Here is a 21,715-nt window from a genome sequence, read left to right on the forward strand (position 1 = left end):
ACAATGGCTCAAAGATGATGAAAGGTACACCGAAGAAAATGACCTCGGAAGCATACCCCAGACAGCACAGTCTCGGTTGAAGAAATCTAGTAATTTTGGAGATCCATTTCAGAGGCACTTCCATTTCCCCTCGCCTCCAGAGCAGGGCCGATTCCGAGGCAAACACCTTTGTGACTCCCAGGACAAGAAGTGCAACCTCGGCCCCTCGGACATCCTTCTTCCCATTCATTGCTCTGGCCTCGCTCCCCAAAGGCAACCCCTACACGGATCTCCAAACCCACTAGCTCTGTCTGCTTCTGAACTTCCTGTGAATGTAATTAAAAAAGTATACACATGCACACTTTTCTGTGTCTGGCTTCTTTCACTCAATCAACATGCTTCTGAGAGTCATCCCTGTTGTTCTGCACATCCGTTGTTCATTCCTTTCTATCTTCAGTAAGGGTTTCCACTGGACGAAGGGACCACTGTATTCATTTTGCTGTTGATGGGCCTTTGAGCAGTTTCCAGTTTAAGGAAATAATAGTGCCGCGGGGAGTGGTCTTGGGCGTGTCTTTTGGTGCCCAGGTGCTCACGTCTCTGTTGGAGTGGAATTCCTGGAGGGCATAGAGAGGGGGGCATAGCTGTGTTCCTTTTCAGTGGCTTCCGCGAGGTTCCCGAAGGGGTTGAACCACTCCTTCCCACCAGGAGGTGGAGTTTTCTCACCGTTCCGCTTCCCGACAGGTCTCCCTGTGATCGTCAGCCCCTCTTTCCAGCGTCTGGCTGCAGGATTGTTCCCTGAACTCCGCTAAGGAAAATTTCTTCCCTTGAAGTCTAGGCTCTTGCCTACAGTCATTCTTAAACAGCTGCAGAAAGATGCGTTTAAAAGGTAGGTGGGATCCTGTCTCTCCCTGTCTCTCTCCCAGAGTTTTCCAGGGCTCCCCTTCGCTCTGAGGATGAAATCTCGGTCTGCACTTTCTTCGCTCTGGTCCCTGCTTGCGCCCCTCACCTCGTGCCCACCACCTGCCCCTTGGTCACTGGCTGCAGCCCCACCCACATTCTTTCGGTTCCTTAAACACGCCAGGCTCACTTCTTACTTCGGGACCATTGCATCCATAGCTCCCTCTGCCGGAACGCCTCTCCCCAGATCTTTGCGTGGGGCTCCCTGAAATACCATCTTGACTCAAAGGTCACCTCCCAGTGATGTCCTCCCTGACATAAAGACATTGGGAATAAACGCAAAACGATGACTTCATTGTCTCCCGTGGAGAACTCGCTGTTCAGCGGACACGCTTCCTGCCCTCTAGTTCCAGGCTGTGGCGACCTCCGAGCTGGCGCGTCGTGCTCCAAGTTGTGGAGAACACACCGCAATGCAGAGGGTCCCGTCTTTGGATGTGCAAATTGAGTGGGGGCGGGGATGGGGCGGGAGGGGAGCTCAGCTGACTTCAGCCCCTGCTGGGAAAGCAGCCCGTTTCCCAGCTATTTGCAAATCCATCGAACACTCCTCCCGTGTGACTGTGTCTGCTCTTTGATTTTTCCTTTGAACTGGCTCTGGCCTTTGCCTGGTTCCCTATTAGTAATGAGTCAGATAAACTCTTTAATACAGGTTTATTTTTTTAATCTGTATGAGAGTCATGACATTACTCTTTAAAAAAATTATTTCTTAACACTGACCTTCCCCAACCCAAACTTTTTGGAGGGGAAGGAAGGGAGAAAGAAAGCAAGGGAGAGAAACATCGGTCAGTTGCCTCTCATTAAGCGCCCCAACTGGGGACCAAACTCAGGCATGTGCCCTGACTGGGAATCGAACCAGCGACGTTTTGTTTTGTGGGAAGACACCTACCCCACTGAGCCACACCGGTGAGGGTGCTGTGTTTTACTTTTCTCAGAGCTGGGTCAGCATCTGAGATTACTTTGTTCGTTTATTTCTTTGCTTGATTTTGCTGGGTCTTTCCCGCCTATCTTGGTCACTGTGTGGAGCAGACACTCCAGAAGGTAACTGGGGACTGAGTCAAGGGAAGTAGGTCAGAAGCAGCTGGGGGTGGGGTGATAGGTAGCACCCTCTTCTTCCCTGTCCCTCCTCTCCTGCAAGGCCAGCCGTCTTGTCTGGGTTCAACCTGTGCTGCTCCCCTGGATCCCCACCGGCCCGGCTGCTCCGACAAGGCCAGGCCGGGCCCGGCACTGGACGTTTCTGACAGGTGAATGAGTCAGGTTTTCACGGCTAGCGCCAGGCTTTGGGCTGAGCCGACTGATACGCAAGCTAGTGGTATTGGCTAAATTCAGAAGTGAGAGAGCTTTCTGCAGGAGCCTGGATATTTCTCTCATCCTCCCAACCAGGAAATGGGACTCTGGGAGGCCAAGCGTTGGTGCCAGGGCTAGGATCAGGCCCAGGACCCTCGGATTCCGAGGTCAGCACTGTTTCCATAGTAAAACCAAGCACGCAGAGCATGCATTGTGTGCCGGTCCTGCTTCCAGGGATCCGTGTCCATGAACTTATCCTTAAAACAGCACGACTTCGGGTGAGGAAAGCAGGGTCCAGGGGAGGGAGCGACTCACCTTGGCTTCCACAGCAGTGAGGGGTAGAACCAGGATTCAGGGCCTGGCAGGCGCGCTCCAGAGTCTCCGCACCGAGCAGAGGCCTCTAGAGGAACAGCACGTGCTTGCTGAACGTTTATTCCAGGCCAGGCCCCTGCTGAGGGTTTTGCAAGCATCGTCTCATTTCCTCTTCCCCATACCCAACGAGGACAATGCTAACATTGTGCAGCACGGTGCAGGAGTTTCTAAGAGCACCCTTGCGTTTAACACCATCGTCAAGTTCAAGAGTTTTCGAGACCACCCTCAGGTCCCATAATTCACTAGAAGGCTACGCAGAACTCAGAAAAGCCATTACCCTCCTGTTTACGGTTCATGACGGTGAGAAGATGCTGATTGAAATCAGCCAAGGGAAGAGGAAGGTGCACGGGGCAGAATCCAGGGGAGGCCTGGGAGCAAGCTTCCGGCTGTCCTTTCCCAGTGGGGTCGTGCCAACAGTGCAGACTCCTCCCAGCAGTGACAGGGTGACAACATACAGTCACGCCCCGCTTAACAACGGGTAAGTTCTGAGAAATTGCCTTGTTAGGCGATTTCATTGCTGGGTGAACATCACAGAGCATGTTTACACAAACCTGGATGGTACAGCCCACTGCGCACCTAGGCTGCGTGGTGCAGCCTGCTACTCCCAGGCAGTAGCCCACATGGCGTGTTCCTGTACAAAACGGCACGAGAGGAAATCACGCACAAGAGAGAATGGTGCAATCGAGAGACGCGGTAAACACGAGACATAGGAGGCTGCTGCTGTCACCCGACATAGGATTTTACAGCACACCTTTTTTAATAAGTAGAAAGAGTCTACCTCTAAAAATACTAAAATAGTATAGAATAGGAAATACACACACCAGTAACAAAGCCATTTACTTTTGTTATCAAGCATCATGTGCCGTATGTAATCGTACAAGCCATACAGGCAGCTCCGGACCCTTGTTTTCACGCCGCTGCAAGTGCTTGGGGGACGTGCTGGACCATGATGTTACGGTGGCTTGGATGTCACTTGGTGACAGGAATTTCTCAGCTCCATTGTAATCTGATGGGATCACCCGAGTTCGTGGGGCCGTTTTGTTGATCCAAACGTTGCTCTGCGGCGCCACAGGGAAGTTGCCCATCAGGGAAGTTCACGGGGGCCTCGGTGCCCAGGGTTTTCATCGGGGGTCCATCGCAGAGGCGCGGCCGACCATCTGCCCGGCCGACCTTCAGTCCCAGCCCCTCAGAGGCAGAGGTGATACACAGTGCAGGGCGGTGATACACAGTGCAGGTGATACACAGTGCAGGTGATACACAGTGCAGGGCCGCAAATCACATTGTCAGCTCGGACTGCCCAGTATGGCCTGAGGCCCCCAGGTAAATGGAGACGCAGACCATGCAACATATTCCAAGGGCTTGGAATTTACCTTCCAGGAACTGGAGGCAAAGGCCCAAACCTTTTTACAGGTGAGGTTAGCCCTTTAACGCACATGTGCCCGTTTTTCGGAAGATGAAACGGTGTCTGGAGGTGGTTGAATGACTTGTCCGGTCGAAGAGTGACACCCAGGACCCGACAGTCCCAGTCTGGGACCCCGTCCTCTGTGCTCCTCCCGGCAGCTTTAATGCCTCTGATGAGAGAGAAACTAACCCAGGAAGTGAGCTTCCTCATCTCTCCATTTCTCCATTTGTCCGATACGTCGTGTCAAGGGTGTGTTTAATGGAAGATCTCAATGAGCTCTGTGTCCTTAGGGAGGCCTGGGCAGGGCTCTGTTTGGGGAACTGTGTCCTATCCAACAAGGTTCTATGACAGTGGCCACTTGTTGTCCCCGTGTGGCTCCGGAAAACTCCAGGGTACTTGAAATAAAGACATATTTGATACACATTTATCAGGCATCTGTGGATACCAGGCCCTGGGCAAGGTGCTGGGGTGCTGTGTGAATAAGTTAGACACAGTTTGTACCTTCTATGGAGCTTATTACTTGTGTGTTAGGGAAGAAAGGAAATAGGCCAGTCAGCCGGTCCTTACTACTTCCATCACGCCCCTCTCCTGGGCGTGCTGGGATCCAGCCATCACTACTTACTGGAAAAATATTTACTGAGCAGCTACTGTGTGCCAGGCACAGGTCAATGGAAGGGCCCCAAGAGTAGAGTGTGAACAAGACAGACAGCCCCTGCCCTTCCCGAGCTCATTTCCCTTGAGTAGGGCACAAGCTGACGACGCTTGTCTTCACTCGGGCGGGAGAAATGTGCAGGCATCTTGTGAACCACTAGCAAACATAATTTCCAGCTGTGATGTGAGGCTGGAAGGAAACAAACACAGGGCCAGGGGAGAGAATAGGTGGGAGTGGTCTGGGAGGGACTCCCAGAGCGGGTGACACTGAAGCTTGAGACCTGCGGGATGAAGAGGAGCCCGCCATGTGAGGAATGGGGAACAGTGTTTCAGGCAGAGGGAACAGAGGGGAGAAAAGATCAGCGTGGCTGCAGTGTGGTGTTGGAAGAGCACAGGGAGGTGGGCGGGGCTGCATGGGCTGTGGGAGCGTTTGGGTTTTGTTTTTTTTTCTAAAGATTTTATTTATTTAGAAGGGAAGGGAAGGAGAGAAGGAGAGAAACATCAATGTATGGTTGCCTCTTGTGAGTCCCCTGCCGGGAACTGGCCTGCAACCCAAGCATGTGCCCTGACTGGGAATCGAACCACGATCGTGTGGTTCGCAGGTCCGGGAGCGTTTGGATTTTATTCCAAGGGCAGCAGGGAGCCGTTGAAGGTTCTGAGCTGGGACTGATATGATCTTGTTTACTTTTCTTTATCCTCACCCAAGGATGTGTTCACTGATTTTAGAGAGGGAGGAAGGGAGGCAGGGGGAGAGAGAGAGAGAAACATCGCTGTGAGAGAGAAACATTTGCCTACCGTATACACCCCAACTGGGGATCAACCCTGTGACCTGGGTATGTGCTCTGACCAGGAATCGAACCAGTGACCTTCTGGTGCATGGGGAGGAGGGAGAACGCTCCAACCAGGTGAGCCACCCAGCTAGGGCCTGTTTAATTTTTAGGATCTTTCCTGGCTGCCATCTGGAGACTGGATTAGAGGTAGGGTCTGGGGGTGGGGGGAGGTAGGTGTCATGGGACATCGCATGCTGCTTCTTACCTCTAGTCTGTGCTCAGGTGGTGCTCTCTGCCTGGAGTCTTCGGCGGAGCCACCAAGCTCCAAGGGTGTGCAGCGTGCCTCTGCTCCACTTACATGTGTCGAGGGACTTGTAAACAAGTTTCTACCCAGGGCCGATTCGCGTTTTCCAAACTGCCTTTGGCTGTCGTGCATCTCTGCTCTGCAGATTCAGGCCTGAGCCCTCATTTCCTTCACTGACTCTCCTGGACAATGGACACTGTGTCCACAATGATGACCCGCCTGGGGTCAGGTGTCCCTCTTCACCAGCAGAACACGGCCTTGGATTCAGTATCGATTCAGGGTCATGTACGTTCCAACATTTATTCGATTTCTCTGAGACTCGAATTAGTTTGACATTGTGAAGAGCTGAAAAATAATGGTGGGGGTGTTTAGGTGTCTGATCCTGGGCTCTGTGACCATACACAAGTCCTTTCATTTTTGGGTGACAGTAATTATCATCATCATAAGAACTGTCATCTGTAGGCACAGCCTCGGTGAAGAGCACACCCTACAGAGCAGTGTGCACATCAGCTCCCTCGCGTCTCACATCCACCCAGTGGGGTCTTTACCATCGCCAAAAACATCATGGCCGCCACTACCACCATCCTCCTCATCCTACCACCATCACCACCACCATCACCACGATCACCATCACCATCACCACCACCACCACCATCACCACCATCACATCACCACCACCACTACCACCATTGTGATCATTATCACCACCATGATAAATAACACACAGAAAGAAATGGAAACTAAGCAACAGGTCACACACACACACACACACACACACACACACTGAATTCAAACCCAGGAGTGGGATTCAACCCAGGCGCTCGGACTCACTCTTACCAGTAGGTGGCTTCCCTCCCTGTCTCCCTGTAAAACACAGCAGCTGGATGTAAACGTGTTTAGAACCTGGCTGCTCAAAACATGGTCCGTGAACCAGCAGCCCTGGCACCCACCGGGGACTGGTTTGAACCGCTGAATCTCAGACCTACTGCATCAGAATCTGTATTTTAAAAGGCCCCCGGGTGATCTGTAGGCCCAGGAAGTTTGAGAAGCCACATAGTAACACATTTCCCCTCTGACTTTCTGTGAACTGTGGCCTCTGCATGGAGGAAAGGGTTCCTGTCAGTTGGGACACCAGGACTCCTGCGTGTCCCTCTTTACCATTCCACCGGAACAGGGCTGGGAGCAGAAGTCCTTTGTTCCTTCTCAGAAGTATCTTGTTGGACACGTGCTTCTCAGACCGCATGGCCCTGTGGGTCCCCAGGAGCCACTTGGAGGATTTGAGGCAGAGTCCTGGGATTGCCGGGCAAGGAACAGTGGTTGGCTGGGCAGGGCCCCCACCCGAGGAGAGATGCTTGTGTGTGTACCTCACCCCAGGGCCTTTGCACTGCCTTTCCCCTGCCTGGAAAGCTCCTCCCCGCTTTCTCACCGCTGGTTCCTTCCTGTCACCCGGATCTTTGCTCAAAGGCTCCTCTCCAAGAAGACTTTCTGACTTTATCTCAGGTGGTCCCAAGCCACCCTGTTGCATCTCGTTCCGTTCGCTTCTCGGCCTTCATCACTCCTTGAAATGATCTTCTACAACTGTCCACCTGCTTGTCACCTGTGCTCCCCACAGACAGTAGCTCTGTGGAGGTGAGGCCTGGCCGTTTCTGGCTTATTGCTCTCTCTCCAGAACCAAGAACACCGCCTGGCACCTAGTAGACACTCAGCAAGTATTTGTGGAATGAACAAACAGCTTGAAACCCTAGAAGGAGTGACTTTCTGGTGCTGATAACACTCTGGAACCCAAATTACCCAGGAAAAATGGCCGTGGGGTGAAAGGGGTGATTTTTACACAAGTGAAGCAGGGGGGCCACCTCACGCTTGGTGGGGGAATTGCACACCTAAAATAGCAACACACACACACACACACACACACACACACACACACACACGGGAATAGTATCAGAAGAGTACCACAGGGACCCTTCAGCCATGGGCTTGCCAACAGAAAAAATGGGAAGGGGAAGGGTACCACCAGGTGGTTACCTGGAACTTTCCAGAAGGAACAAGAGTAGAGAGATGTGCAAAGTGCCTGCTTCTCTCTGTTTTCCCTCCGGGGGAGCAGAACAGGTCCTTGTGATTCCTCTTTTCTTTTGCACAAAAAGAGAGAAATTGAGGAGAGGGTCTTTATGATCTCTCTATGAGATGGGGAAACCTCCCGGAGTTGCCGGTCACTCTGGAAGCCCCCAAAGCACCTTCAGGGGCTGGCGGGGCCTGAATCCATCCTGGGAGGGTCAGCTGCCCGATGGCCAGCCAGCAGGTGACGTCCCGGGAGCAGCATTTATGTATTAAAAGGCGGTTTTTTGAGCAGAAACGCGGTGGATACATTAAGCTGTCGCTGGTTCTTTGGAGAGCCGTTATTAATGGAAAACAATAGATTAATAGTTTTAAAACGCTTGTTCAATAAGTAATTTTTATGGCTCTGGATAGAGCCCATTAAACATTTCTCTGTGTTATTATAAAGAAGTTTTAAGCGTAAAATCATAAAGTCAATAATCAGAGAATTAGTCACAGCGGCCAGCCACAGGCCATTAGTTTTAGGCGTTGTCAGCGACACCTGTGGCTTTCGCGCGGGAGTTTTCATTTCAGGCGGCTGCGCGGCAGCGCCGCCGCACCAGGTGGGGACCGAGAAACTGCGGTGCCCGCTGCCTTCCATAAACTTGAGGGGGCAGCAAGCAGGTGTGAGCAGCGGGACGCCAGGCAAATATTTACCAAGTGCAAACGTGAACGCAAAGCTGAAACGATCCAGGTCAATGTGCACCGCAGGCTGAGGCGCTTTATTTCCCCGGCGGCCGCCCGCCTCGCAGAGCGTCCCTGGGCCACGGGCCGGGTCTTGATCTCCTGCTAAAGATAGAGGTGGAAGCGGCGTGTTTTTAGAAGGAAAGCGTGTCGCCAGGGATCCCCCCGCCCCCGCCCGGGAAAAAGCTTCCAGAGGGGCTTCCTGAAAAGAGGCGCTTTCCTGTCCCATCCAATGTGCAGTCGAGTCAAGGATTTGCAAGCGAAACTGTGAGCTTTAAAAATCACTTCTATAAAGACTGTACTTTCAGGGATCATTTCTATAGTTGGCTAAGAATCACGTCTATCAAATCGTGACAAACGCAATGCAGCGAATACCAAATAACAGTAACTGTAAACTGAAATTTAGACAATTTTTAAATGCAATAAAAAGCAACACAAGATAATGATGAAAACTAGAGAAAGCCCAAAGAAGAGCATAAAAATGACCTGTAATCTCTCTACCCAGAGGTGTCCCTCTTTCTGTTTTGCTCATTCGGCCAATGTGAATCGAATCTATTTTGCCCCTGACACCGGACGCTGCTTGGGGCACTTAGGGAGGCAGTGATGAACCAGAGACTCCCGGCCCCCGGGGAGCTGACATGTGGGTGGGGAGACACAGCGGCAACGAATAAAATAAATAAGTAAATTAGACAGCAGGTTAGAAGGTAACAAGTGCTGCAGCAGGCGGGGTATAAGACGAAGGTGATAAGAGAATGGGTCTCATGGAGAAGAGGACATTTGCATAAAGCCTTGTAAGAGTTAGGAGAGTGAGCCAGGCAGGCATCTAAGGGAAGGGAGCTCCAGGCAGGGGGCACAGTCCGTGCAAAGGCCCTGGGGCAGGAGTGTGCCTGGCAGGCTTGAGAAAAATCAGTGGAGCTGGAGTAGAAGGAGGGCGGTGAGGGGATGGAAGGGGAGGGGCTAAGGCAGGGAGGGGAGGCAGGGAGGGGAGGGAGAGAGGGGCTAAATCAGTGGGGACTGCAGGATTTTGGCTTCTCCTAGGAGTGAATAATTGAGAGGTTTGGGCACAGGAGGAACGTGATTTGACCTACTTCTGAAAAGGATTCCTCCGGCTGCTGCGTGGTGTGAGGGGAGAAGCCAGGAGATGAGAGGAGGCAGCTGCAGAAACCCGGCCAGGGACCAGAGAGGGGAGAAGGGCTGGGCCTCCATCCAGGGCTATTCTGAAGTTGGAACTAAAGGAGTTTCCTGCAGGTGTAGTGGACCTTTCCAGGTCTCTTCCCGTTTCTGCTCTTTCTACCTTCTCGGTGGAGGACGCTTCTAGGCACAGCAGCCTCAGTTATGTGTGTGGGTCTGAGGCTTCTGACCTCACAGTGAAGCGGCCTCAGCAGGTTCAACTCACATGTCTGTCCTTTCTCTTTATGGGGGCCCCGAGGGCCTCTGACCTCCCAGGTTCTTCTTCTCCTCCTCCTCCTCCTCCTCCTCCTCTTCTCCTTCCCCCTCTCCCTCTCCTTCTCCTCTCTCCCAAATGTGGCTGCTTTTGCATTCTGAGCCTGGTGATCACTTCATTTTCCAAGCCTCACACTCAGCCCGCTTTGTGCAGAAGGAGGTGGGTTTGGGAAATAGTTCCTATAGGGACACTTATCATGTCTCTTGGGAAGTTTCCATTCTGGGAGACAGAAGGAGCTAAGCCTGAGCACAGAGGTCAAGAAAGGAGGCACTTCGCCTTTACCCCTCTATAGAAACGGAGCTGAGAGGGACAAAGGGAGGGGTGAGACCCAGGATCCACTCTTTCAGAGTTGTAGGGCACAGATCTCAAAAGACCACCAGGCATGTTAGTTAGCCCAGCTTGGATGCTGCCTCCTCCTCCAGGCAGTCTTCCTGAGAGTTGGCCTTCCTCCTCTGGGCACTGAACCTGCCCCTATCGTTGCACCTGCCACCCTGATGCATAAGGTGTCTGCACACACAGCCATCTCCTGCTAGGTCTGGGAGTGTCTGTGTTGAGAGGGGCACGTGCACAGTGTTTGCCTTAGGGCCTGGCACACAGTAGGTGCTTCAGGAAGTGACCAAATGGTGCTGTCAGATTTGAAGAGGCAGACTGACTTTGGAGCTGCTGGAGCATGAGCTTCAGGGCCCCTCACTGGCACTCTGGCCCTTTATGGGATCACAAGACCACAGGACTGTAAAATTAGCAAAAGTGAGATATTAGTGTGTGTGTGTGTGTGTGTGTGTGTGTGTGTGTTTTAAGAGGCCCTCCCACCAAATTGCATGAACTTCAGGTCCTATGCAACCGGGGAAGGCTCAGAGCCAGGGTTTGAGGGGTGGGCTTATTATACCCATCAGAGTGGGAGCTGATGCTTCTTTGGGGGCCAGGAGGACAGGGAACTGCCCTGATTTAGGTAGTGGCTGGTGACCTGGGTCAGGGGGTCAGAGGGTTGTCATTTTCTGGGCATTCTTGTTGCTTAAACTTCCCTGCCTGGCTCCTGAGAGAGTGCAGGCTGCCCCGTGGACGCCTGCTATTTCCCCTTTCTCTGCTTTTCCTCCTCACCTGTGTCTCCTCTGTCCTCCATTTCTTGGCTCCCTTTCCTGACCAAGCCTGGGGTTGCCCTTGAGGGGGTTCTGTTCCACAGTGGGGGAAGACATTTCAGGACCGCCCTGTCCCTTCTCTTTCTCTTCCTTTCCTCAGTTGCCCTCCTCTGTGACACCGCACCCCGGCCCCACCCATGTTTGGCTTCGTAAGCTACTTACTCTGAGCCTCAACAGTCTTATCTGCAAAAGAGGAATAAGAAAGCCTTCTTCATGAGACACCATGAGGGCCGAAGGAGACAAGGTGTTAGCATGCTTGTCACCTGTCGAGGGATGTTCAGGCACAAGCTTTTGTCCTGTCTGACCAGGGCTGGCCTTCCTGAAATCCAAAATGTCCCCCAGCAGGGAGGGCTTCCCTGATGGGGCTGAACTGCGAGATCCCAGAGGCCAGACCCAGGTTCCAAGTCCCAGCCGCCTCGGTGTCACCTCTCAGCCGTCTTCTGAGGGAACTGCCAGCTCCCCTCAGTCATAGTCACCATATTTGCTGTGAACAGTCACTGACCTCTAATTGCGGCTTATTAACTGCATTTTCCTCTTTCATTGCACGTGTGAATTTTGCCCTGCTTCCGGAAAGCAAATTACAGGTTAGAAATCAGAATATTTCAAAGTGAGGTGAAGAGGTTGAAGCAGAGTGACCACTGCGTAACCAAGTGTCCAGTGTTAACGTCCAGGCTGGGCCGAGAGAGCATTCGCTGCTGACCCAGGTTCACACAGGTACTGGACTCGGGGCCTGGGGTGGGGCGGGGGACACCCCAGGTCAGGCCTCTTGGCTCCTGAGCCTCAAGGCATGGCCGGGCAGAGCGGTGGCAGGTGGGGGTGTAGTGTGGCACCGTCCTCGTCCAGACAGTTGTCAGCACTGGTTGGGTGTCCGGTTCCACTGGGCCTTTATCTGAGCGAGTTGGGAGGAGATGGGATTGGAGGGGAGTGGAGAGCGGATGGTCCTTGAACTGCTGTCCTCAACTTCCCACGGTGGCTGGCCCAGGGCACTGGCACCAAGGCTGCAAAACTGTATTCTTGTGTCCTTTCTCTCCAGGTTGAAAAACGGTTTTCATTCGCCCCCGGTAAGGGGAAAAAATTATAGACTTTTGGCCGAAAGAAGACCTCGGATACAATGAGTTGTAGTATCTGCATTCGAAGGGAGACAGGGGCTTCTCCCCAAATCCAGTGGTGAGCTCCTTCACAGCCCTGTGGGCTCCTTGAAGTCAGATTTCTCTCTGGCCTTGGGGGGACCTCTGGGAGCTAAATAAGACTGGGGTGGGGGTGTGGCGAGGGGCAGGTTACAAACTCAGCTGTGCACAGGGGCCAGACCCACAGCAGGGATGAGTGTGCCATACTAAGGAGGCAATCAAGAATTTTATTCACATCTCCATTCATTTAACAAGCGTCTTTATGCCACTTGCTCCCTACCGAGCACTAGTGTAACCGCTTTGATATTTGATATCAAATCTCAAAATGCAGTGGGTGCTAATGTAATCCCCACTCTATGGATGAGAGAACTAAGCAGAGAGAGATTAGGCGACGGGCCCAAGGTCCCTCAGGGGTAAGTGGCAGAGCCGGGCTGTGAACCAGGCAGAGCATGGGGCTGAGGAGCCAGCCCTTGACCCTGACCCCTGCAGAGGGACGGTCTCCAGTCTGCCCCAGCCCCCTCTGGCCAGAGTTCCCACCTTTTCAAGAGAAACTAGACATCCATAATTGTCTGTAAATCTCCTAATTTTAAAAAGTTGGCTTTAATATTGTAAACACTGCGCGGCTCCAAGGACGTGCTGAATTTGGACGGGGCGGCCCCTGCTTGAACGAGGAGGATGGACCAAGGAGAGGAAGAGGAGGGAGGGGGAAGGCACAGAAGAGGAAAGGAGGAATGAGAAGAGTTTGGGGCAAACAGCCTGTCTGTGACTATCACTACTCATTCAACAAGCATTTATGAAGTGCCTACTGTGTGCCAGGTGCCGACGCTAAGGGAACAGGCGAACTCCTGCCGCAGGAAGAGGTTATAGCTGTGTTCTTCTCCCCTGGCCTGAATTTTAAAACAAGTGTGAGGTTGCGGGCAGAGTCTCCAGGACATGGCTCAGGGAGTTGACTCCTCTAACCCTGAGCCACGCTCGCTGCCGTCTCTGTCAGATGGGGGACCCTCTGCTGTCCCTTGGCTTCCAAACCTTAAGGAGCAGGGACTTAGTGGGTGGGGCTTTCTCTACCCACTTGCCTTTTTAGTGGCGCAAGTGACCACCACCAAGTCCGGCGCTGGTCCTTCTAAGAACTGCAGGGCCCTACTGACCGGATCCCGGAGCTTGCCACCAGGTTCTTGGACATTCAGTGGCTGGTCAGCTCTCCCTCTGTCCTGGGCCTGTAATTCTGGGAGCTGCCGCCAGGGGGCCAGTGTTGCGCAACGGTGTCACTCGACACCCGGCCGAGTTGCTGAGAAAGGCAGGATCCGCTCCAGCCCAGGCGCCTGCTTTGTCTCCAACGGCCTGCCTCGGAAACCTGGAAGCCTGGATGCCCAGCATCCTTCCCCAAGGGAGGCGTGGGAGCCTGCAGTGTCCCACGTCCCTGAACACAGATCCGGCAGGGGTGGGCGGCATGCATGCGACAGAAGATAGGTCTCCACCGCCCTAGCTCCCCTCCTCCCCACCTTCTTCCCCGACCTGAGAACCTCATCGAATTGGCTGATTCATTCCTGGTGACTGCGGCAGCCGCTGCTTCCATATCTGCACCTTGAACTTGCATTAAGTTTTAATTAAAGCCGTTTCACTGGCCTTGCCCTTGGCTAAATGCGGCCGTGGGCACAGGGCACATAGATACTTAATAGTCCGCCTCTCTTCGCTGAAGGTGCAGGGTGCCCAAGGGTGTACCCGAGCCATGCCCGCGCGCAGCAATCCGTGTGCTCGCTTAAGTGTGCCCACAGGCCCCGAGCGGGAGCCGTGCAATAACTATTCATTGCCCTGGGTTAAGTGTGCCCAGGGGCACCCATAAACTCAATGCAGTGATTAGCAATTGCTCCCAGTGAAGGCTGCCCGAGGTCCTGCAGAATGTCCTCGGCCCTAAATATAGCCTCTGCGTGGGGCCTTAAAGGGCACGGCGTTTTTGCTGCGCGCTTGCTGGCGTCTTCCTTTCTTTCTTTAAGCAGAATTGTTTCCCTCCTATTCAAAGCCCAGCCTTCAGGGGCTTCCCTGCCTTCCACCAGGGTGCAGCGGACTGACGGGAAGGGTGTGGGAACAGTGGAACAGCTTTGGTGGTGACGAGGAGAAATGCTGAATTCGCTCGCTCTTCTCACCCAACAGCAAGCATCCTCTGCATTCCCTCCTCGTCACTCCCCAAGGTGCTGATGGCTTCCGTCCCCTCGCCAGCTGTGCCTAGGACCCCAGCTGCCCCCTTGGTCGGCGAGGGCAGCAGCTGAGGCAACGACATTTCCCTGGGTCTGTTGACACTAGAGTCCCAGAACATAAATGATTTTCTCCTCTTAATGAGCAAACAACCCCGCAGCTCGGCTCTCTAGCCGGCCTCCTGCTGGGGTAATTGCCCACGCTCATGTGCTCTGGCAGAAATGTTTACTCACCTTTGCTTACTGCTTGCTGGAGAGGTTGCTTCCTCTTTGTTCTGCAGGTCCCCCGTCCCTGCCCTGGGACGCGCTGGTGGACAGGTGGGGCAGGAGCAACTTTCTGGAAAATTCTGCCAGCAGGGGTTTGGGAACACTCAGAGGCAGGACTTTTATGACCCTTTGGGGAGTATTGGTGGACAGTGCCAGTGCTCTTGGGCCCTTGTCTTGGCAGCCAGGTCTGGAAGCGTCCCCTCGTGCCCTCCAGCCAGAGGCCCCATCTAAGAGGAAACCTAGGGGCTTCTGCTCTGGGTGGGAAACTGGGCAGGGGGCTTCCGAGGCCCTTCGAGTGACAGGGACCTCATTCCTTTGCAAGGCCTGGAACAGCTCTTTCCCCAAACACTGCTCCTGCTGCTCCTGGTGTGTTCTCTGCAGCCTCCTGGGGAGAGGTGGTCCTTGCTCCACATCCCTCTGACTGTGTGAAGTCAGCATTGCCCCCCTAAGTCTTCTCCGGAACTCCTCCTTCCGGTCCTCCTAGGATAGGGTCTGGGGACCTCTTCCTGCCTCACTCCCACCATCCAGACACCCCTCTTTATTCAAGGCCCCAATTGCCAATGTCCCACTAAGCTGGGGCAAGTGGAAACGAGGACTTCGGTTGTGCCTGGTCTGGGTGGCACAGCCAGTAGGGATGACTATGCATTCATTCTTTCGGTCACGCATAGGGCACCTACTATGTGCCAAGCCCTCCTGCAAGGGAGGAGGAGGGCTCCTTAACGGGTAAGGAGCCCCAGTGTTCTCTTTGCCTTCCCTCCGAGTGGCCTACTGCCCCCGCCTCCTTATCCTGCCATCCTCCCCTGGGCCCTGTCTTCTTCCTGAGTGTCCCTCGAGTGTGTCTTCTCCTGGAGCCCCTGGTGGCTATCTCTTTGTGGCCAGACTGTGACTTTGTCCTGCTTCTCCAGACTGTGACTTTGTCCTGCTTCTCCCACTGCTTCTTCAGTGGGAGCCGGTGGCTTCTCTGGAAGATGCCAGCCTCGTGGGGTTGGATGTCTCCATCAATGCCACCACCACAGCCACTGTCAGAAGCAACACTTCTGTAGGCAGATTGGGGTGGACGGCAGCCCTACTGGGGGTCCCCTGGGGGGCATCTAAGTGTAGCACCCTCAGACTGGTGTTGGGAGCAGATACAAAGCCCTGAAGAGCATTTTGCCACCCCTGTGGTGCTGATTCAAATGTCCACCCGCAAGACCGGACAGATTCAGGCAGGTGGCGTTGAAAATCGGGCCCCGTTAGCACGGAGTGCGCGGCGTGGCAGATGAGGGGCTCCTGCAATCACGCACTCAGCATCCCGATCGCCCCATCTCTGAGCGAGGTGGCAGGAGCGTAATTACCATCTCTTTAAATAGCCCGAAGTTGCCGAGTGAGAGAAGACAGCTCACACGACATTTGCTCCCCGCTCGCTTCCTGCTAAAAATATCCCGGCTAAGTAATATTTCCTGGTGGCACTGGAGCAACAGCCCCTGCCCTGAGCTCTGGGAAGCTTAGGGGTTTAGTCCAGGCTGGTCTGGAGGTGGGAAGGGGCCCCTGTGGAGGGACTCTGCTTCCGGAAGGAGCAGTTTCAGAGGCCACGGGGGAATACTCCTGCCTTGCCAGGTGCTGAACACCACCCTGGAGCTCCTGCCGCTCCACCAGGAGGCAGGGACACCGCTTGCCCACGGGGAAGACCCCGGAGTGCCCCTGACATCCTCCCTTCCCAGTGTCATTGGTCTCTCAGTCCCCTCTGTGGTCCTCCGTCTCCTGGGCACCTTATCCCCACGGGCCCACCCCACCCCTCCTCTTCTTAACCCTAGCCATGGCCGTGCATTTCTGAATGGCTTAGGACAAAGAGACCTTTGTTGTCCCTGGTGGGCACGTGTGTTTGTGGAATACACGTGGGGCGTGGGGCATTGGTGGAAAGTGGAATTGTCTACCGAAGGCCTTTAAGCCGGGGTCTTCGAACCCCCGGGAGGTCCCAGGATGAACGCCAGGGGAACAGAGGTGGGAGAGAGTCTGCAGCCCTCCTCAGGCTCTGGGCTGTGGCAGCGGCTGGGACCCCGGATCTAGACCCTGGATGCACGAACTGTTTCGTTCAGCGTGGGGTGTGTAGCACGGAGGGCTGGAATCTGGAAGAACACTTCCTACCCCCAGGGAATTTAAATTCTAAGGAACTCCGTGTGCAGAGTTAGGTGGATCAAAGGCTTCAGCCTGTGTGGGTAGATCAGAGGTGACTAAGGCTTCATGTTGTATAGAATTCATCACGGGCCGAGGGTCATGATCAGGGTTCGGGTGAGTTTAGGGCACTGGGGATGGTCTCATCGAGCCCCCAGACCTCCTTTTCCTTGCTCAAGATGCTTGCAGTCCCTTTATTTGGAGACAGATGCTTTCATTTAGCAACTGCAGAGCTGGCTTGAAATGCCCCCGTGAGAGGGCTGACACAGTGAAACTCTTGCTAAAGTGTAAACAACTGATATGAGCTTTATTTCTTAAGAGCGGCTTTGGTAATGGAAGGGCACTGGGCTGGGTCACCAAAGATAAAGACAGTCTTGGCAGAGGCATCTCTTCAGCATCTCGGGGGCAGCCCTACGCCTGGCATCTGCGTCCTTATGGGCCATCAAACATGTCAGGGTCCCCCGGGCGGCTGGGGTGGCCGCCTTCTCCTCTTCGTTGGTGCAGCCAGGTTCCAGCTCTGGCAGGCAGTGATACCAAACACCGGGTACTGTCCTGCCACCAACTCAGGCAGTGGGCCCTGGCTAAGGTGCTGCCACCACCCTTTTGTCTGCACACCTGCGCAGCATGCATTTTTTCTGTCACGTGTCCTTCTCCATTCCAGTGTCACCCCAGCCAGAGTCAGAGGTCGTGGCTCATAATCCCAAGCAGAGACAAAAGAGGTTTCTGGTCAAAAGAGTTTTCTGCATCAAGGGAAACTTGAGCCTGAAATGCCTCCGAGGCTCCCTGTCTAGAACCTTCCCAGAGATGGTAAACAGGACCTTTGGGGTGGTCAGCATCCTGGTGGCTGGGGTGCTCTGGGTCCAGGTCAGGGTCCCGATTTTGGCATTGGCTGTCCTGCCCCTTCTGGAGGCCCCCTCTCCTTTGGGCTGCTGATACCACGGGGAGCCAGAGACCTGGAGAGCAGACCCGTGGGGCTGGCTGAAACGGGACCCTTGCCACGGATGCCCCTGAAGCCAGGGCGCTCCATGGGAGGACAGCCACCGGACACAGGGCACATCCTGCCACATACGACCAAGTCCGCATTGCCCCATTGCCATGCAAGGTGGCCCAGGAAGCCCCAGGAAAGCAAGCTTTTGGTAGGGTTTCCCCGAGCCTGGAACTTGCTGAGATAGTCACTCTATCCTCTGGATGGGAGAGAGCTTCTCTCAGTGGTCGGGTGAGTAAGTCGCCATGGGGGTGCGCCGGCTGGACACAGGCACACCACGCACAAGCCCTCTTTCCTAGCCCCGTGGTTCATTCTCCTGTGGCCTCTCTTCCTGGGCCTGACGGGTCGCACACCCAGCGGGGTAGGTGATGGTGTCAAGTGCAAGGGCTGAAGCTGGCACGGGATCTAACTGGTGTTAACATACGTGTAAAATGCCAAAGTGGGGGCAACAGGCATTCACTTGAGATAAAAAGAGAAAAAAATTGCGATGCAGGGTGTAGACGCAGAGACCCGAGTCACATCCCAATTATTGGGGTGAAGGGTTAGTGTTTTATGAGGAAAGAAAGGGGAGGGATCGCACAGATGGAAAGAAGGAAGGCATCTCTATCAATTAGTGAGACCGGGCTAAGTTATTCTTCAGCTCTCCGTGGCTGTTTACTGATTCTGAAGAAGGGCCCTTGACTACCACTCCCGGCAGTCAGGGGGTCTCCCTGTTAGCCTTCCAAACGATCGTTTGGAAGGCAGTGTTGCTCTGGCCCAGTTCAACGCCTGTTGTCCCCAGTCCTAACACTCCGCAGTCACAAGGAGCGAGATGTGCAAGGCCCTCCCTCTGGGATGGCGGCTCTGACTCCATTTTGAAACGGTTCCTTCTGCATCCTCTTTCTCAGTGGTGACCTCATGAGCTCAGGAGTCAAAGTGACAGGGAGGGGAGAGCGGGGGGCACATCCGTCTGCTCAGTAGCTGCAGGACCCCAGTGAGTCGCTCAACCTCCGTGACCTTCAGTTTCTCATCTGGGACATGGGAACACTGGCACCTGCTGTGAGGACGGGAGATGATGGGGTGTAGGAGGGGCTCCTGGCATGAGGACGAGGACACGCCACTGTCACGTGGGTGCGCCCAGCTCCCTGCGTGGGCTCCCTCCCTTGGGCCGCTTCCTGAGCGGGTCAGGCTCCTTGGCAAAGGGGACTACGCGATGCAACTTATTTTTTAACCTGAGACGAACCCTCGTCTCAACGTGGTACCTGCCCTGCGTGCCCGGATGCTGGGATCTGTGTCTGAAAAAGGGCTTGTCGGTGAAAGCCCAGCTACCAGACAACCTGGCATGCGCAAAACCACCAGGAGCAAAACCATTGAAATACAGCGTGAGGAAGTACGCATAATTCACAAATGATGTCGATGACTTTCATCTTAGACTTCCTAACTGTCCTCAATAGAAGACAGACGCGGAGGAGATTTAACTCAGATGTTAACAGTGCAAGAATGCCCCGTTACCAGGATATGATGTTTCGGTGCTGCATAAAAATGTAATTATATTCAGAACTATATTTAAAGATTAAAAGGGGGACTGCCTACCACATCTAGCCCCAAATTCAGAATTAGAAACAAAGTGAAAGGCGGTGGGGGGGGGAGGCGGGGGGCACGGGGGGGGGGTGCGTTCTAACAGCCTGCTAAAAATGGAAGTGTATCCTGAAAGTTTTTACACATTTTGGCTGTTTTTATTTGAACAGTTTCCCGATTTTGAGAAGGGGGGGCTAGAGTTTTATCCAGCGGATGCTCACTGGGCACTTGCTCTGGGCGGGGCCCCACTCGAGGCTCCGGAGGGAACTGAGGCCGTCAGATTCTCGTTCTCCTCTGGGGTCCATTCTGGAAAGGGGTAGAAGCAGTGTCCAGAGACTTAAAAAGAAGAACAGGGAGGGGGAGACCCCCCAGGAGCAGGTGACCTTTGTCCCGGGCTTTGGAGAGAGGGTTGGTTCTTGACAGTAAATAAAATACCGAAATAATTCAGGCATAGCAATAAGAACATTTTTAGGGAGACTTTTGGCCTCTCTGGAAAGATTTACACAGGGAAAGAAAGCTCTCTTCCTCATTTAATTAATTTAATACCAGCAGCCAGAAGGAATCTCTCCCCTCTCCGGTTCCCAGCACACCTTCCCTGTACCTCCTTGCAGCTTCTAGCTCTTTCTATTCCTATTTTGGTTATCAGTGCACGGTCCTGTCTCTCCCTCTGGTCCGTGAATGGCTGGCAGTCAGGGGCTGCGTCTCATTTAGCATTTTACTCTTCGTGGGCCTTATCAAACCGCCTCGCCTTTGGTAAGCACTTAATACACGCTTGTTGCGCTGCAATCACACTAGGAATTCTTGCAAAATGTCTTAGGCAAAGAACATTTCTCTGTGTAAATATGTGACTAATATGCTGGAATATTAATGCGCCCGGATTGCCTAAGCACTCAGTGGTTACAGATGTTTTCTCTTTTAATCTTCTCCCCGCCCCCGCCACCTCTCGCCAAAGTGGTTAGAACCTATAGGAGAAATTCTAATTATTTAAGATCAAAGATGTTAGGGACAGTGAAGGCAATACACTGCCCAGCCTGGATGAGGGGAACCAAGAGGGGGTTTCAGCTGTAGCGGCTTCTCATTTTGGAGCCGGGGTTACTGACAAAACTGCCTCTAGGGGTCAGGCGGGGAGTCTGAATGAGTATTGAGGGCGAGAAAACCCACTGCCCAAGCGTAGGAGGGTCAAGGCTGAAAAGCCTTGAGGCAGACAGTAGGGAGTGGTGGGGTCTTCGGTGAACCAGTGGCTACCAGACCTTCCCTTAGCTGGAGCGGATTCCTGTAGGAAGGTGGGCCAGGGTGGCCAAATCGTCTGATTCTGCAGGAGGAGCTGGTTGTAAAATTTTGCCTGCTAGTTAAAAAGATATTTAAAACCTTGCCCTGGCTGGTATAGCTCAGTAGATTGAGTGTGGGCCTGCCAACCAAAAGGTTGCCAGTTTGATTCCCATCCAGGGCATATGCCCGGGTTGCAGGCCTGGTTCCCAGTAGGAGGCGCATGAGAGGCAACCACACAGTGATGTATCTCTCCCTCTTTCTCGCTTGCTTCCCTTCTCTCTAAAAATAAATAAATAAATAAAATCTTTAAAAAATATATTTAAAACCCTTTGCTGGGCAAACCAAATGTATCTAGGGGCTGCATTTGACCTGAGAGCCAGAAGAATTCACACGCTCTAACCTTGTGTTTCTCAACTGGAGGTGTGTTTTTGCCTCCCAGGGGACATTTAGCAATGGGAGACATTTTTGATGGTCACAACCCAGGGGGATGCTACTGCATCTGGTGGGTAAGCACCCTTTCTCCCTGGGAAAAGTGGGGTCCCCTGGACATGCCCCCCTTCAGCCACATTGTCCTCAGGTCCATAGCACCTCCTCCTCAGCCACTTCTCTGGGGTCCAAACAATGTGAAGTGGCCCCGGTCTCAAGGCCACCTGTTATCTTAACTGATGGCCTATGAGCTCTAAGGCCTGAGCAGGACCCAGCCCCATCACCAGGAAGTCTCCTCCTGCTGGGGGGATTGTCACAGGGGGATGTGGCTGCAACTGAGCTCATGCAGAGGGGGCCTAGACAGGCCAGCAAGGAGCTCCGGCCATTGATGAGGCCCTGATGAGCAGTCTGGCTGAACAGGCATCGGGTCCCTTCAGAGAGCCCAGGAAGTACCTCCGTAAGGGAGGCCATGGGGCCACCGGGAAAGGGGCCAGACAGTACCTGTCCTGCCATCCATCCCCAGAACCAAGTAAGAACATGGAGGGGCCAGGACTCACCTTCCTGCTGGGGACAGTCACTGCCCTAACAGTGACTACTTCCCAGGTGTGGTGGCAGCAGCCGGGCCCCAGTGCCCACCTGAGGGCCCCAGGACCTTGGTGGAGAGCACAAG

At 53.8% G+C, this 21,715-nt stretch overlaps 1 protein-coding gene across 1 annotated transcript; it reads left to right on the forward strand.

Moving 5' to 3' along the window:
• The first annotated feature begins 10,016 nt into the window (after positions 1-10,016).
• CIROZ (ciliated left-right organizer protein containing ZP-N domains) lies at positions 10,017-21,445 on the forward strand. Its single transcript, XM_037045052.1, is given in 5 exon segments — positions 10,017-10,101; positions 11,649-11,788; positions 12,108-12,135; positions 15,563-15,696; positions 21,197-21,445. Coding segments are annotated over 5 exon segments (636 nt in total).
• Positions 21,446-21,715: the final 270 nt, after the last annotated feature.

Source organism: Sturnira hondurensis, unplaced genomic scaffold, assembly GCF_014824575.4.
Source record: "Sturnira hondurensis isolate 20B ecotype Veracruz unplaced genomic scaffold, ASM1482457v3 Scaffold0004257, whole genome shotgun sequence".
In the NCBI taxonomy this organism is placed as follows: domain Eukaryota; kingdom Metazoa; phylum Chordata; class Mammalia; order Chiroptera; family Phyllostomidae; genus Sturnira; species Sturnira hondurensis.